General features: G+C 41.5%; 1 protein-coding gene across 1 annotated transcript in view; it reads right to left on the bottom strand.

The window, feature by feature from the left end:
• Window positions 1–13793, bottom strand: part of si:dkey-237h12.3 (teneurin-3) — a 147634-nt gene that overhangs the window by 26840 nt on the left and 107001 nt on the right. The window contains exons 17-20 of the mRNA XM_059345535.1: window positions 10498–10617; window positions 6963–7224; window positions 5468–5735; window positions 4312–4455 (exon numbers count right to left, since the gene is read on the bottom strand). Of these exons, the coding sequence (XP_059201518.1) occupies window positions 4312–4455; window positions 5468–5735; window positions 6963–7224; window positions 10498–10617 (794 nt within the window). The remainder of the gene's footprint in view (window positions 1–4311; window positions 4456–5467; window positions 5736–6962; window positions 7225–10497; window positions 10618–13793) is intronic.

The following is a 13793-nucleotide window of genomic DNA, read 5'->3' as shown; positions in this document are numbered from 1 at the left end:
GTCGCTAACAAAAACATTTCACAGTGGTGCAGAGCTCACTGTCTTTGGGTTAGGCTAATAGGATTGTGGCATGAAACCCTTTTGGCAAATTGATTAAGCTCCAGTCAGACAGGGGTAAATGAGACAGCGCAACACAAGTTTGATAAACTATTTTTGAATCTTTCAAATTTAGTCAGACTTTGCGATTTATTTTTGGGGCGGTGCTGTGATAGGACAAGTGAAAAGTGTGAAAAAGCCTTGGGGAGGCTGCAGCATTTACTGCACTAGGAAAACTCGACACCATCTGGTTGTTGTTTTATTTCTGTCATCACCGTTTCCATGTTCGAGTACAAGCCTGTACATGATGATTTTTCATGCACAGTAACATCCAATTTTCTGATAAATCCAGACACGCGGCACAGCTCAGTCTAATAAAGGATGCCGCATACATTAGCATATCACACGTGCTGCATCTATCTGTTGATCACAAATGCATCTCACAACAACTACAACTCCAACTGTGATGCTGCCACAGTGAAGGCTTTGGAGATGGGTGTGCTATACTTTAAGACAGGTGAGATGAAACGCAACGCACCAGCAGCAGTCAAGCTAGAGGCATATTTCAGTGTTCTTTTCCACACTTCAAAAACTTCATGTTTTGGATGGCTTGACAGATTGGGTTCGGCGATGGGCCCTTGTGTCTGTTCTTTTAATGTTCAACAAAGAAGCAGGACAAAGTGGCACCAAGGTTTGAACAAAGTAAAGGAAGACTCAGTTTCAGAAACCGGTTCCCTGACATGTTTTCCACAACCGTATCCGTCAAAAGACAGCCGGTGCAATCTCTGAGATGTGAGCAGACTGTTATACATGCAGAATACATGGATGATATTACTGTGCAAACCCACAGAGCATTGTGGGATGAATAGAGTTGGCCTTGCCAATTGTGGGTGTGCATGTAAGATGCTATAAAAGAGTATATTCAAGATGTAGGCAGAATAGAGTTACACAAACATTCCTCCTTAAAAACACACCTCCTCCTGTTGCCAAAATATCTGGGAACGGAAATAACTTCTGAGGTTTACTTGAAGCTCGATGGACCGGGCCGAAGAGACAGGGGCTCAAGCCAGATCTATACTTTTGTGTCAGGCGGTTTGCACGGACTGTAAGGATGCTCTGTTGCTCCTCATAAATGTTACTACACATCAGGGCTGTGGACCACAAGCATTGTGATTGGTCAGCTGCTTGTATTTTCTCTTGTGTTTTTCTGAAGTCAGCAGAAATTAAGAGAATACATGTAGCAATTCAAATTCAATACCAGCACCATGAATAAATATAAAATCAGTAATCTATTTTCATGCACAATTAGCCACACAAACACTTAAATGGTGTGCTGCTAAACCGGTGAACCTCATTAACCTCTTTGCCCTCATTGGACCTACCGGTGGTGCCATAAACTACTTTTATTTATTCACACACTGTGGTGATAAATTCATGTCATTTTATAATCATGTTATATTGTGTCATTTAAGAACCAAACATCCAGCATTGCACTTGCAAGAAAATAAATGAATTTAAAAGAGATTTATCCATCTATTGCACAGAAATCGAGTGACATGGTAATTACTTGAAACTTCATAGTGATGCACAGACGTGGTGATAGCTGCTGATGGCAAACCTGTTGTCTGATAAAAAGCTCATCCAACGCTGAACTTCTACATCTTTGCTACTTTTTGACATATTGACTTAATTCAAGCTTTATTTCTGCACAGCAACAGGGAGGAAATCAGAAGAGAGTGATACTCCTACCTGTTAGGTGAACAGCACGACCTCTGAGTGAGTGAATGTGGGCGTACAATCCCACTTTGAAGAGGGGGAGCTCTTGCAGAGGCACACTAGGTAATGCTGGGTGTTTTGTAGGGATGTTAATACTGATATCGCTGCATATCAGGTAATTTAGCCCCCTCCTGATGGTCACATAAAGTGAACTTTTCATCTTAAAATTAGATTTTCCACCACAAAAAGAAACGATAAATTTGCTCTTTCTTGCCATATCTCTACACTTAAATGAGTTATGTTTAAAAGCTTATCTTCCTCAGAGGTTTTTTTTTTCAGCACAATGACCTCTAGAAACCAATGACCTGAAGATGGAAAGGGAAGACTTTGACAAGTTGCCATTCATTACAGTTAAGTCTGCACGCAAACATACCTCACTGTGCACCCCCCGATGCCAAACTGACTCTAAAAACAACCCTGCCTGAATCTGTCCAAAAACCTAAAACTGAGAATGGATAGATTGAAAACAACTGGGCCACATCTAGTAATTATATCAGCTGTAACATTTGTACTACTTCACGTTTTCTCTCTCAGAATAATGGAAATAAAGTTGAATCAGAAGAAAAATCAATCATAACCATGGCAGGCTCCTCAGCAGTGATGCTATCGCTGTAGGAAACAACAAAGAAAGTCCCCAGACTCTGTGGCTCACACACACACACATACATACACATAAGAATCTGTCTGGAACTAAAAAAAAACATTACTACAGGTATAATTGCCTTTTTCTCAGATGCATTTGTTGTTCATGCAAGCTCTTACATATTCTATTAGATGCCGGGGAAACAGAAGAAATCCTATACTCATTTCTGCATGCCATTTGGAAATGTGATTTGCTGATATCTGCAGTTTCCATCTATCCATTCACCAATCGGTAGCAAGGTTTCCAACCAAATGTATTGCACATTTAAACAGCAATTGGCAACAAAAAAGGCACAAATGAGTGCTTGTTTCCACCCACTACCGTTTGCAATTATAAGGAGTACGTTTATCAAGATCAGCAGAAGATGGCACCAATTTAAGCGTGCATAGGATAGAAGTAGATGTAATTAAAAGAGGGCCAAAATAATGGTGAAAATATGATATTTCTGATTTTCTTCATGTTTTAATGCGTGGAGGGTTCATCAGCAGGGTTTTCCCTCTCATTTCCTGCAAGACTTAGATGCAGCACCCAAGTGTTTTGGTCACCATCTAAACCAAATCAATGTTAAAATCAATTTGGAGAGTTTCTAAACTAACCAAATGACTGTTCCCAGATCTAATGGTTGTAATTGGTCCCTAGTGGAGTTCTTTAGCAAGTTTGTCTTTTAGCTTTTTGAGTGTTGTTTATTTTGTAGGAGCTTTGGCTTTTCCAAATTTTTGTACAAAGATATGTTCAAAATAATGGTCCAAAATGATGTGAAATTGCATATTTTAAAATTTAAAAAATGTATGCGTGCACCTAAGTCTTCCACAAACTTAGCTGATCAGATATATGTAGAGTTATGAGGACAATCTGCCATTTTTTTTCTCATTTTGTCACATTTTGTTTTTATTGATACACTTAGACTATGAGTTTGCAAATGCAAGTGATTAAAGCAAAAATGGATGAGTTAATTACATTAAAAACAGTATAGCATCAATAAGTAGCACATTAAATACCTACTAAAACAAAAATAAAACTGAAAAAAAAAAAACCCACAAGAAGCCTCTCTCAAGTCACGTACTCCGTTCTGACAGTGTGAGACTGCGGACTCTGCTGAAGGCCGTGACTCTAACCTTGATTATTTTCAAGATGAAAGGGACACAAATTGCGTTGGACAACTGGAACAATGATTGTGAGCTGGAGTGGATTTAATGTCAAAACAGCAGCCTGGCAAACTGACAGTGCACACTACCCTGAGGCCCACTCCTTATAATTGCAGTCATATTACTGCCTGCACAGTTGTAACACAGGACTGAATTCTCCAGATTACAGAATGTGACCTCCTGGTACTGTAACCCAGCAGTGACTCAGTGCTGTATGTATATTTGATAGTTTCATTATGCGTGTTTCACTCTTATGTCCCCGCACCAGGACGACGAAGACAAACTCACGTCCATTTATTGTACTTGGCGATTAAAGCGATTCTGATTGATGAAAGAGCGAGAAATTAATTTAGTTTATTGAATTAATGCGAGAATTAAACATGACGCCTGTTCATCAAAAGCGCAAGCCTTCATGAGCGGCGAAAGGCCGTCTTCTTCCTAAAATAGCTGAGTAGTGTGGAATCACAGCGAGCCCTGCACCCTGGTGACTTAGTCACTGATTTATTCTGTCATTACTGTGAATGATCGGCCCTTCAAAACTCTCCTCTATTATCTGCAGATGGAATGACGAACCATATTTCATTTTGATTCAAGTATTTATTGCGGTGATTCAGGGTAAAGACCACCTGCCTCTAACCCTAAGAGGCCACCTATCTCTGCCCCACATGCGCACACATACACACTTATACTAGATATATGAGTGTTTCTTACCATTCTGAATGTCCAATATGTGGTGTTTGTCTAACATCCACCCTCCCATGGTGGAGGCATCCAGTTCATAGCCTTGTAACACCGCCGTCCTCTTCTCCCAGAGCACCACATCAAGGCAGGACTCGTATTCATATCCCACTGACACTGAAAGTAATGATGGCAGACGCCTATGGTGAGCAAGGTTGCAACCTCCTTACCTGACACTTATGGCAGCAATGAGGCTTGTAGCCTATAAGACATTCAGCACACGTTGTGGTTGTTTTCTGTACTTGCTGGTTCTGCTTTCTCTTTGACTATGTCATTTTCTCCAGCTGGGATGATTTTAGAAGACCTGTGGGGTTTCTGTGTCTCACCTGCACAGTTTGGATTTTATGCTCCCTCTCTACTCATTTGTTTTATCTTGTGTAAATGCAAATAAACCAGGGGCGCAAAATAGCGTGTAAAGTGGCGTGGATTATTTTAACGATAAAGTCTCAGATGGAGGACATTGTTGTAAATATCATAAACGCTGCGGTATGGTCACAGCCGTGAGCCAGGAGTGAATCGTGTTGAGTGTCAGGGCTGTGAGGGTTTTTTCCCTTTAATACATAAGCTGGAGTGCTCCAACATTCATCCTTCTTAACAAAATCCCTCAGACTTTAAAAAGTTCTTCTGCAAAACATTAAGATGCAAGTGTTATTGTATCTAGTTCTGTAAAAATCCTAATGTTGTATAATGCTCAAGATGACACTTTAATAATTTATTTAAAAAAACAACAACAACATAAATAAGACATTCTATGTATGATGCCTTCAAAAGATTAGGTTGTAATTTGTGATGCTGGGAGTTTTGCTCAGGCCAATGCCTGATAGGCGATTCTTTTAGTCAGCGCTCTGCTGCTGAAATATCATACATGCAAAACAAAGAAGTCAGCAAAAGAGCAGTGGCCTTCAAAAATGCAGCACTGGGGGGATTTCAGGCTTTCACACCACCTGCTAAATCTTTATTGCACATGGTAACAAAAGCAGTCCCTGGCTAAATAATCCTCAATTTAGAAAGAATAAAATCAATCTTCAAAAGTTCAACCAAGGTTCATTGCCTGAAGGTGGTGCGAGTATCTGAGTGAACCTACGCTTACACAACATCTTCAGTCGGCAGCTTCACAGCAGGTACTCACCCACAGCCTCTGCCAGGCCAAAGACCCTCTGGTTGTAGGCGTCTGTTTTATCCCAGATGAAGGTGTATGAGAGGTCGGGAAAGGCAGGGAAAGACTTCTGGAACTGACGGCCCATGACGGCAACCATCAGGTGGACCTTCATCAGGCCAAAGGGGAGGCGGTCCTGGGTCAGGAGCACCTTGAGGATGGGCTTGTAGCCAGCTGCCCTGGAGCTCAGGTAGACCAGGTTGAGGTCACTGCCTGGTATGGCTACTTGCTCGTGGAGGACCTATGATTTTAATTAGCAGTCAGACTTGTGCCAAATACACAGTGAGGGGTATACACTTAAGTAACAGGAGCAACAGGAGTTTGCTTGTATTTAATGTAGAAGAGGATTCTACAACCCTGATTCTAAAAAAAGCTGGGATGCTGTGAAACACATAAAAAACATAATGAAAATGGTTCAATCAAATCCTTTGTGACCTACATTGAATCGAATACAATAAAAATACAAGATACAATATGTCTTATTTAGGTTTTGCACAGCGCCCCACCTATCTTTTGGAATCTTGGTTGTAAATACAGTATATAATACACACTATTTATGTGGTGTAATATTATATTATACTGCTATTTCTATAGTGGTGGTTGCTGTTATTATTCAGTTAAGAGCAGTTCAGTCAGGTAAGGGATATTTTGTTTGTTGCCAGGATAATACAGACATAGAGGCTAATCATGTTGTATTCTGTGCAGCACAGTCAAACATTATGAATTAGTGATGAGCAGCCAAAATATTAAAAATAAGTTCTTACTTGTACTGAACCACAGAGTACATTAGTCTATATGCAAATTGAGCAAACTCCACGGGCAATAAATGAATTCCTCATTATTTGAGTCTGTGAGAAAAAAAAATCTACTTTTACTTGAATGGCACAGCTCTAATAACTGACAAGCCTTACTCTGTTTTCATTGTCCCAGTTCCCTTGACCAGGTTTCACCTCATACTGCATTGGAGCATGTCCAAATTCAGACTTTTTCCCTCGAATGTAACACAGATCAATTTTTTTCTAATCAGTTTCAACAGCAAAAGCTGCAGAGCCGCATTTTGCATTTAGGGATTTTCAACTCTGATTTGAGCCAAATGGATACAAACCAAATCCTGAGGCATGTAACCTCCATGCAATGTGCCCTCAGAATTTATCAGTAATACTGTGAGACAATTTATGGCTTAGTATTTGGGGAGACGCCTCAGTTCAATCAAAGCTCAAAGGCAAACTGAAAGGCAAATCTGACTGTTTAAAATAAGCGAGAGAAGCCATGGTAGAAGGAAGATAACAGCATTATCGTTACTCTGTGTTTGTGCATTTTCAACACTGCTGCTTGTAATATTGGGATCAAACATGGGTCGATTTATTAAAGTCATTCAAAACAATCAGATATGAGCACAAATGTGGAATTGAACATAAAAGCCCTGTAATGTGTTCTCCCCAGGTCACCTCTGTGGCAGCAGTCTCACCTGGGTCTCGGGGATTATGGGACTGTCCTCTGGGGAGGTCTTGTACAAAGTGGAGAGGGGCGTAGCCAGGATGAGAGGGTTGGGTCTGATCAGGCCAGTGAGATAGCAGCTGGGGATGTCGTTCTCTTCCCGCTTCATCACCACCGTGTCCATCACGTGGAAAACGTTCCAGGGCAGCCAGACCGTGCGGTGCAGCGTGGGGAACGGGGCGCGCTCATAACTCAGTGTCAGAGAAGCGCCGCCGTTAGCCAAGAGGTCGAACCTAAACACAAAATCATGAAACAGTTACAGAAAGAATAAACTGTATAATTGGCAATAAATAGACTCTATGTAGTTCCATCTGCAGAAACTCGGTTAATTACAGTCTGGCTTTTATTTTCCTAATTTTATTGGCCATAATGTCATTGCGCTCACTAAAGTAACTGACAACATCTGTGAACATGTTGTCAATTATCTGAGATGATCTACATCACAAGACTAAAAATAAAGACAAGCTGGAAGCAGAGACAGTGGCTGTATCCCAATGTCAAGGAAGGATCCTCAAACAGCTGAACTTGAAGGATACTACGTCATAGACATACGGCAAAGGACTGTCCCAATGTCGAGGATCCTCCAGAGGACAGAGTCCTTCTTTTGCCCAAATTCCAAGGATGCATGTGTGTATCTTACGTGCGCCCTGAGTACCCATAAAGTCTTGCACACACCGGTCTACTTGGACATTTAAAAATGGCGAGCAAAGAAACAGTGACGCCGGCGGCGCGATATGAATTTTCAGTTTTCACTGAATATTTGTTATCACATAGCTTACAAAACTTGTGTTCAAAGTTAAGCAAAACATATGCATAAACAAATGCCAGAATATATAGCTAAAAGATAATTAACAGCATCTTGATACATTTTACTTGCTAAATTATGGAGATTCAACCTTAAAGCATCTTCTTCCATTTTCACAAATAGAGTGCTGATGCCAAAGCCACATCCATGTCGTAAACTGGTTTGAAATTGCGGCGCTGAATTTAACGCACACAATGACGCACACCTGCACACTCGGAAGGCTGTTCCATTTGTGCGTTGTCACAGTGAAAGGAAGGACTCTGGCCTCGTCTCTGGAGGACCCGACTCTGCTGAAAGGACCCTACCAAGGAAGGATCCTTGACTTTGGGATACAGCCTGCATGTAAAACTGGATGACATGGCGGCTCCTCAAAAGTCAAACATCTCAATGGTCATAGGTCTTCCATGTTAGCAAATATTTTTCAGGTAGTTCTTTTCATGCTCTATTCATTTTTTTTTTCAATTTTAGTTCTTATAAGGTTTCAAGAGTAAACCCCAATAGAACAACACAAGGAAAACAAGAACAGTGAATACAGACCAGATAACCAAATTACACATTATGTTAGTTGCCATGTGACGTGTTGAGCTGATGTTGATATGTTGTTGGCATATGTTGGTGTGTGATTGTGTGTGTGTTAGTCTGGCGTAGTGTGGATGATTGGTAGCAAAAAAAGAAAAACAAAGAGTTTGGGGTAGGAAGGAAATTAATTAATTCATTAAAATACAGAGATAAATAAAGAAAGAAAAGGGGAAAAATGGGAACAAGACAGGCACACTAATGCTAATCTTTTCTTTGCTGCCACCACTATTACTACTAATAACCGCCCCGTCCACTGGCAGTGAAGCAGGGTTGGGGCACGGACAGGGAGCTACAAAACATGGCAGCAGGGTCCGTCTGGCTGAATCACCAAGTTATTGTTTCATTTGGTAGTTGTTGATATGAAACAGCTCCCAGGCCCTAAGGAAGGAGCCTGTTTTTTATCATGGATGGACAGTACTTTAATTTGCATATTGCGTTAGTTGAAAGGAGGAATAAGTTGACCCAAGCTTCCTTCCCCATGCCGCCTGTTCTTAGAGAGAACCATCAAGAGTCCCCCGAATGGAGACACATCTATATATACAGTCTTTAGCCGGAAGTGATGGGGCTACATTTGAATCATGTTTTCACTGCTCATGTTTGTCTTGATGTGATTTCTTTCTAGCAATGCTACAATGCTATTACTGATAGGAATAATGGCCAGAACTATGGAAATAAGCCTCAGGTTGCAAGAAACTGAAATGTCCCTTGAAGTGCAAAGTGTATATTTATTCCAGGACTGAGCCTGATAATGCTTTTTCAATGGAAGAGAGAACTTTTCCTTATCAAGTGTATTCCCTCCGTACAGCCTTCATATATTATTATCATTCACTGAATCTAATTTATGACTTTTGTTTAACCAGGCATGCTGTGAGAAGACACTTTATGGTTGAATTTGGTTTGGAGTCTTGAGTCTTGGGAGTTTCCTCTGGTGAACTGGTTTTAATTAGTACGGCATTACTCAGGAAAAAGTTACTGGTTTGGAAATGAAGGGCGAGTCTTTGAAGTGCTGCTCTATATATTCTGCGAGCTCCACTACCCAGGGGGTAAAGCATCTGTGCGGTGACATTGCATGCATTCACACACACGCACAAAGACACACACACACACACACTAACAGATTTAAATGCTTATGCACGTCCCTCATGCACGCACCCACACCGAGAATGACACACACACGGACACACATATCCGCCCAACATCCAAGCTGTGCAGCTGACCTAAAACAGCTTCCTTCTCAAGCTCTCTCCACTTTGGGCAGTGGGGAGCTCACAGCTGCAAGAGGCCAGGCTTTGATGCTGCCCCCCCCTTCTTAACACACTGAGCGGATCTGTTGGCTAACCAAGTGTGATTATCCCCAACCATTTATCACGCTCCTTGTCAGAAGAGTTACAGGGCGGAATATCTGAAGAAATCAGCTAATCCTCAGCTATCTGGGGACCCAAGGATTGTGCTTCATAACAACAGCTGTACAATTCTGTGCCACTCATAAGCCTTTTATTCCAAACTGGCAACACATAAACACGACCCTCTATCGGCTGAATTTGAACACAGGCCTTGGTTCGCTATCTCTGATGGCCATCTGCAAAATAAAGCTCCTACCTGAGGTGAACCCTTCCTGTAAAATATGTGACATACGTTTGTCTTGTATGTGTTTGCACTCTCATTATTAAGGACCCGTCTGCGGTAACAGCAGGAGAAGGTCAGACAGTAATCCCATGTTTTACTACACCGCGGGCAGATTGATTCTACCCTTGCTGATTCAATGCATTTTAAACAGCCTGGTTCAAAATGGCCTCCGCCACTGTGACATTTGCATGAGGAATTGTTCTAGGGCACAATGTGCGGCTCTTTCAATTTGTTTTGAGCGCGTTTTGGATAACTGCCAGGACGACTCTCCCACTGTTGACAGCTTTTTATGCAGTTTTCCATACTGGTCTGGGGACAGCAGTCCATGCCACAAATAAATTGTTGCAAGGGGAACGGTTGAACCTAGGGGCTAAGTTTCAGAGAGAGAGAGTGTTCATGTTTATTTGGACATGTAAATCAGTGTAGATACATGCAGATGAATTCATGTCCCTGCATTCAGCGCCCATTGCTGCAAGTGTGCGTGCGACTCCCTTACATGCCATCTTGCCGCGTGATGGTGTAGCCGTACTCCGGGTAGTGCAGAAAAGACACGTTGACTCCAATCAGCGGCGTCCCATCTCCCGTGAGGACCTGACCCCGGATGACTGACGCCAGGCTGTGTGGGCAAACAAACAGAGAAAGGGCTGAGTAAACAAACAATGCCAGCCGGCATCAACACGCGGCCACGGCACCGACGCTGCAAACAACTGCCATCCCTTTGCCAGCGGCACCAGCAGGGAGTTATGATTTACTGACCGTTAGGAATAGAAGCATGTCAGCGGCTGTTATTCATGAAAATGCCACCTTACAGAGCACCTCTCTGTCTCTGTTTACTGCTTTAAAAGCCCATAATTCAGGGAGATGAGGTTTCCAGACTTGGAGAACTGTTGAGATTTTGCAGGGTCTTGCTCCTGTATTGCAGCATTTATATTATACGAAAACACACAAATGGATGCACATTTTTTTCCTCATACTTAAGCGCTGTTTTTATTTAAAATATGATTAGTTTGAGACAAGAAGCGGCATTCAAAGCCACCGTATAGCTCTTTTCTCTCTTCAATTTGTGAGGCTATCACAGAAAACAGTGGGCATCAAAGCTAAGAGAAGAAAACAGCACATTATCGAGCCAACAAAATCACAGATAAATTATCAGTCTTGGAAGTAAAGTCAACTTAGTAAATGAAGTGTACAATATACCCAGCAGTAGGCATATCAAATGAGATTCATGAGTGAAATATTCACAGTATTATTATCACTCTGACATCGCTGAATTAAGAAAAAGTTGCATTATCAAATGGGTGTGATTCAAGCATGATTAAGTCCTTTGGCATCCCAAAAAAGAGCCTTTTTTAAGTGTCATACCCGTTAAGTGCTCGCTACTAGCATGACAAGCGTCGTGTGTGTGGCGATTGTGATGGAGGGAAATAAATCAACAAGAATTGTGTTACAACCAGCTTTTCAATTCGTTTACAGGTTTCCTCTTGATGTGAGAAGTTGCAAACTCGGCGGCTGACGTCAAGAGACACTTTGTAAGTATTCACAAAAAACATAATGCAATGCTGGAGGCAAACTGTCACAAAGTAAAAGAAAAAGAAATGAGAGGCAGGTTTGGAATAACAGAAATGCAACCATACAAAAGAATCGCCGCAGCATTGTAGTGAGGTGAAGTCATAAATAGTGCAGATGTGAAAAGAAAACGCAATGTGAATACAAGAAATACAAAATGTTTAACAGTGAAAGTCAAAATGTGAAGGTTTTTGCAGATTTGAAGTCTGTGGAAGAAAAACATGTCCTCCTTTTGAAAAAAGTAGATGCAGGAAAGGCTTTCTGAACAAAGGTCTTGTTTTCCACCAGTATTTTTGAGTACATTCACACCTGGTGACTGCCTTATATAACCCACCTCCTACTGCTGGCCTAAGAGCAGTGCCACTGGAGCAGGTGGGGGAGGGTTAAATGCTTCACTTAAGGGCACCTCTATGGTAGTTAGTCTAGCATGGGGGAGCATTACTCATTCACTTTGCTCACCCAGTTTTTCCCTGCTGGCAAATGGATTTGCTTCTGGTCAAAAGACTCTCCACCTCCTGCATCCCCTCCCCTGCTTTCACCTAAAAAACTGTATTTTCTTTGGCATTTTTGCTTCATAAATCAGACAAACGGAAGCTTCATACATGATTAAAGCCTCAGATATCCTCTGCGATTACTCAACATGACTGCAGGGCCTTCAGGTAAAACTTGCCTAACACTGCTTCTCCGTCGTATATTCTTAAGTGTGAAGTAATTTGTTAAGCCAGTCTTTTGTTTGAAGGTAAGAAGGGGAGACAAAGCAATATTTCTCCATCAACATTTAATCATCCCCTACTTCTCAACCATAGAGCAGAATTTTAAAAGTGTTCCCTCTGCATTTGTCACTGGTGGGCAAAAGATGTCTCATTTTGCCACTTTATCTCCGGGTCATTACGTATATGAGACGGGGATGATCAACAGCTTTAGCCTCTCTTATTTCCCTCCCGCTCCACGCCTGGCACAGCCATCTCCCATCCTTTATTTACCGGCTCGGGGAACAAGGCCACTTAAGAGCCCCGGCGAAGGTTCACTCTTTCTTCCCCGTGTCTCTATTAATCTTTTGAGAGCATGCTACAAGAGCCGAACCCCCCAAACAAACGCCAAGTCACACCACCTGCTGAAACCCCAGAAATGAATCATATAATTCATGCATTCTTATCTGTCATTGTCTCACGCCGGCTGTAGAAAAACACCATCTGAAAACCCAATGGGAGACTTGTGTGAGGACATGTGATACGGCTTGGGGACGAGTGGGAAAAAAAAAACACTAAACCACAACACATGTTTTATTCTCTGTGCTATACAAGGGACAAGTTTACTGCAGAGTTCTGAAACCTGACCACACGCTGAAATCTGCATCCTTTCTCTTGGCTCTCACAATGGCTTTCTTAAAAAATAGAAGGAGAGTAGTGACCTCTAACTGTTTCCCATTTTTGTACCCTTAAGACATCAGATACTCTCACAATGAGGCATAACAGTCACCGCTGCTGTTGGAAGTCTTGATGCTGTTCTGGCTTTGTTCCAGTGCTTCAGAGACTTTTTTTTATAATGTATACTCTGCAAAGGCGGTCAATAAATTATTCACCCTATAACCTCAAATGACTGTTTGAAAAATATGGGTCTCTGAACAATCTCTGCCACTACTAAATTCTTCTTCATTATCTTACTCTTTTGAAAAAAAAACCAAAAAAAAACATGTATGCAGTGTTTGTGCGGATACAGTAAAAAAAAAAAAAAAGAAAAAAGATAATTAATTTTGTCAAATGTATGCATGTTTGCACAGCCTCTAAAATGGACCATGGTGTTTTTGACTACAAAACTAACTTCTACAACCAGATAAAAAGGCAAATGAGTATTTTGAGCAAGAGAGCTAATGCCACTGCCAGACATGAAATCGACAGTAAGCTGAAGACAATGAGGATGAGGATTACCGAGAACCCGGCTGGGAGGGGGGGGGGATTGCCTCATTCTATATTTTCAGTAAAGCATGCTATTTACATAAGGATTACTTTAAACTATTGGAGGAAATATTCCCAAAGCCTTCTGCACACAGTTGGCAATCATTTTCCTCTCCATCAGTCACAAAACAAACTCCACTTGTGATTCTGAGCAGATGTGATAGTACACTGAGGTTTCGGTGAAAAATATAACTCTGTCTCCTCAGTTTGCACATTGATGCAGCCCAGTAGTCTATTCACTTGGAAAGATATTCTCTTCCTTATGTATATA

Source organism: Centropristis striata, chromosome 12 (genome assembly GCF_030273125.1).
Source record: "Centropristis striata isolate RG_2023a ecotype Rhode Island chromosome 12, C.striata_1.0, whole genome shotgun sequence".
In the NCBI taxonomy this organism is placed as follows: Eukaryota; Metazoa; Chordata; class Actinopteri; order Perciformes; family Serranidae; genus Centropristis; species Centropristis striata.
The sequence above is the reverse complement of the archived record's forward strand: the minus strand, read 5'-3'. Positions and strand labels throughout refer to the sequence as shown.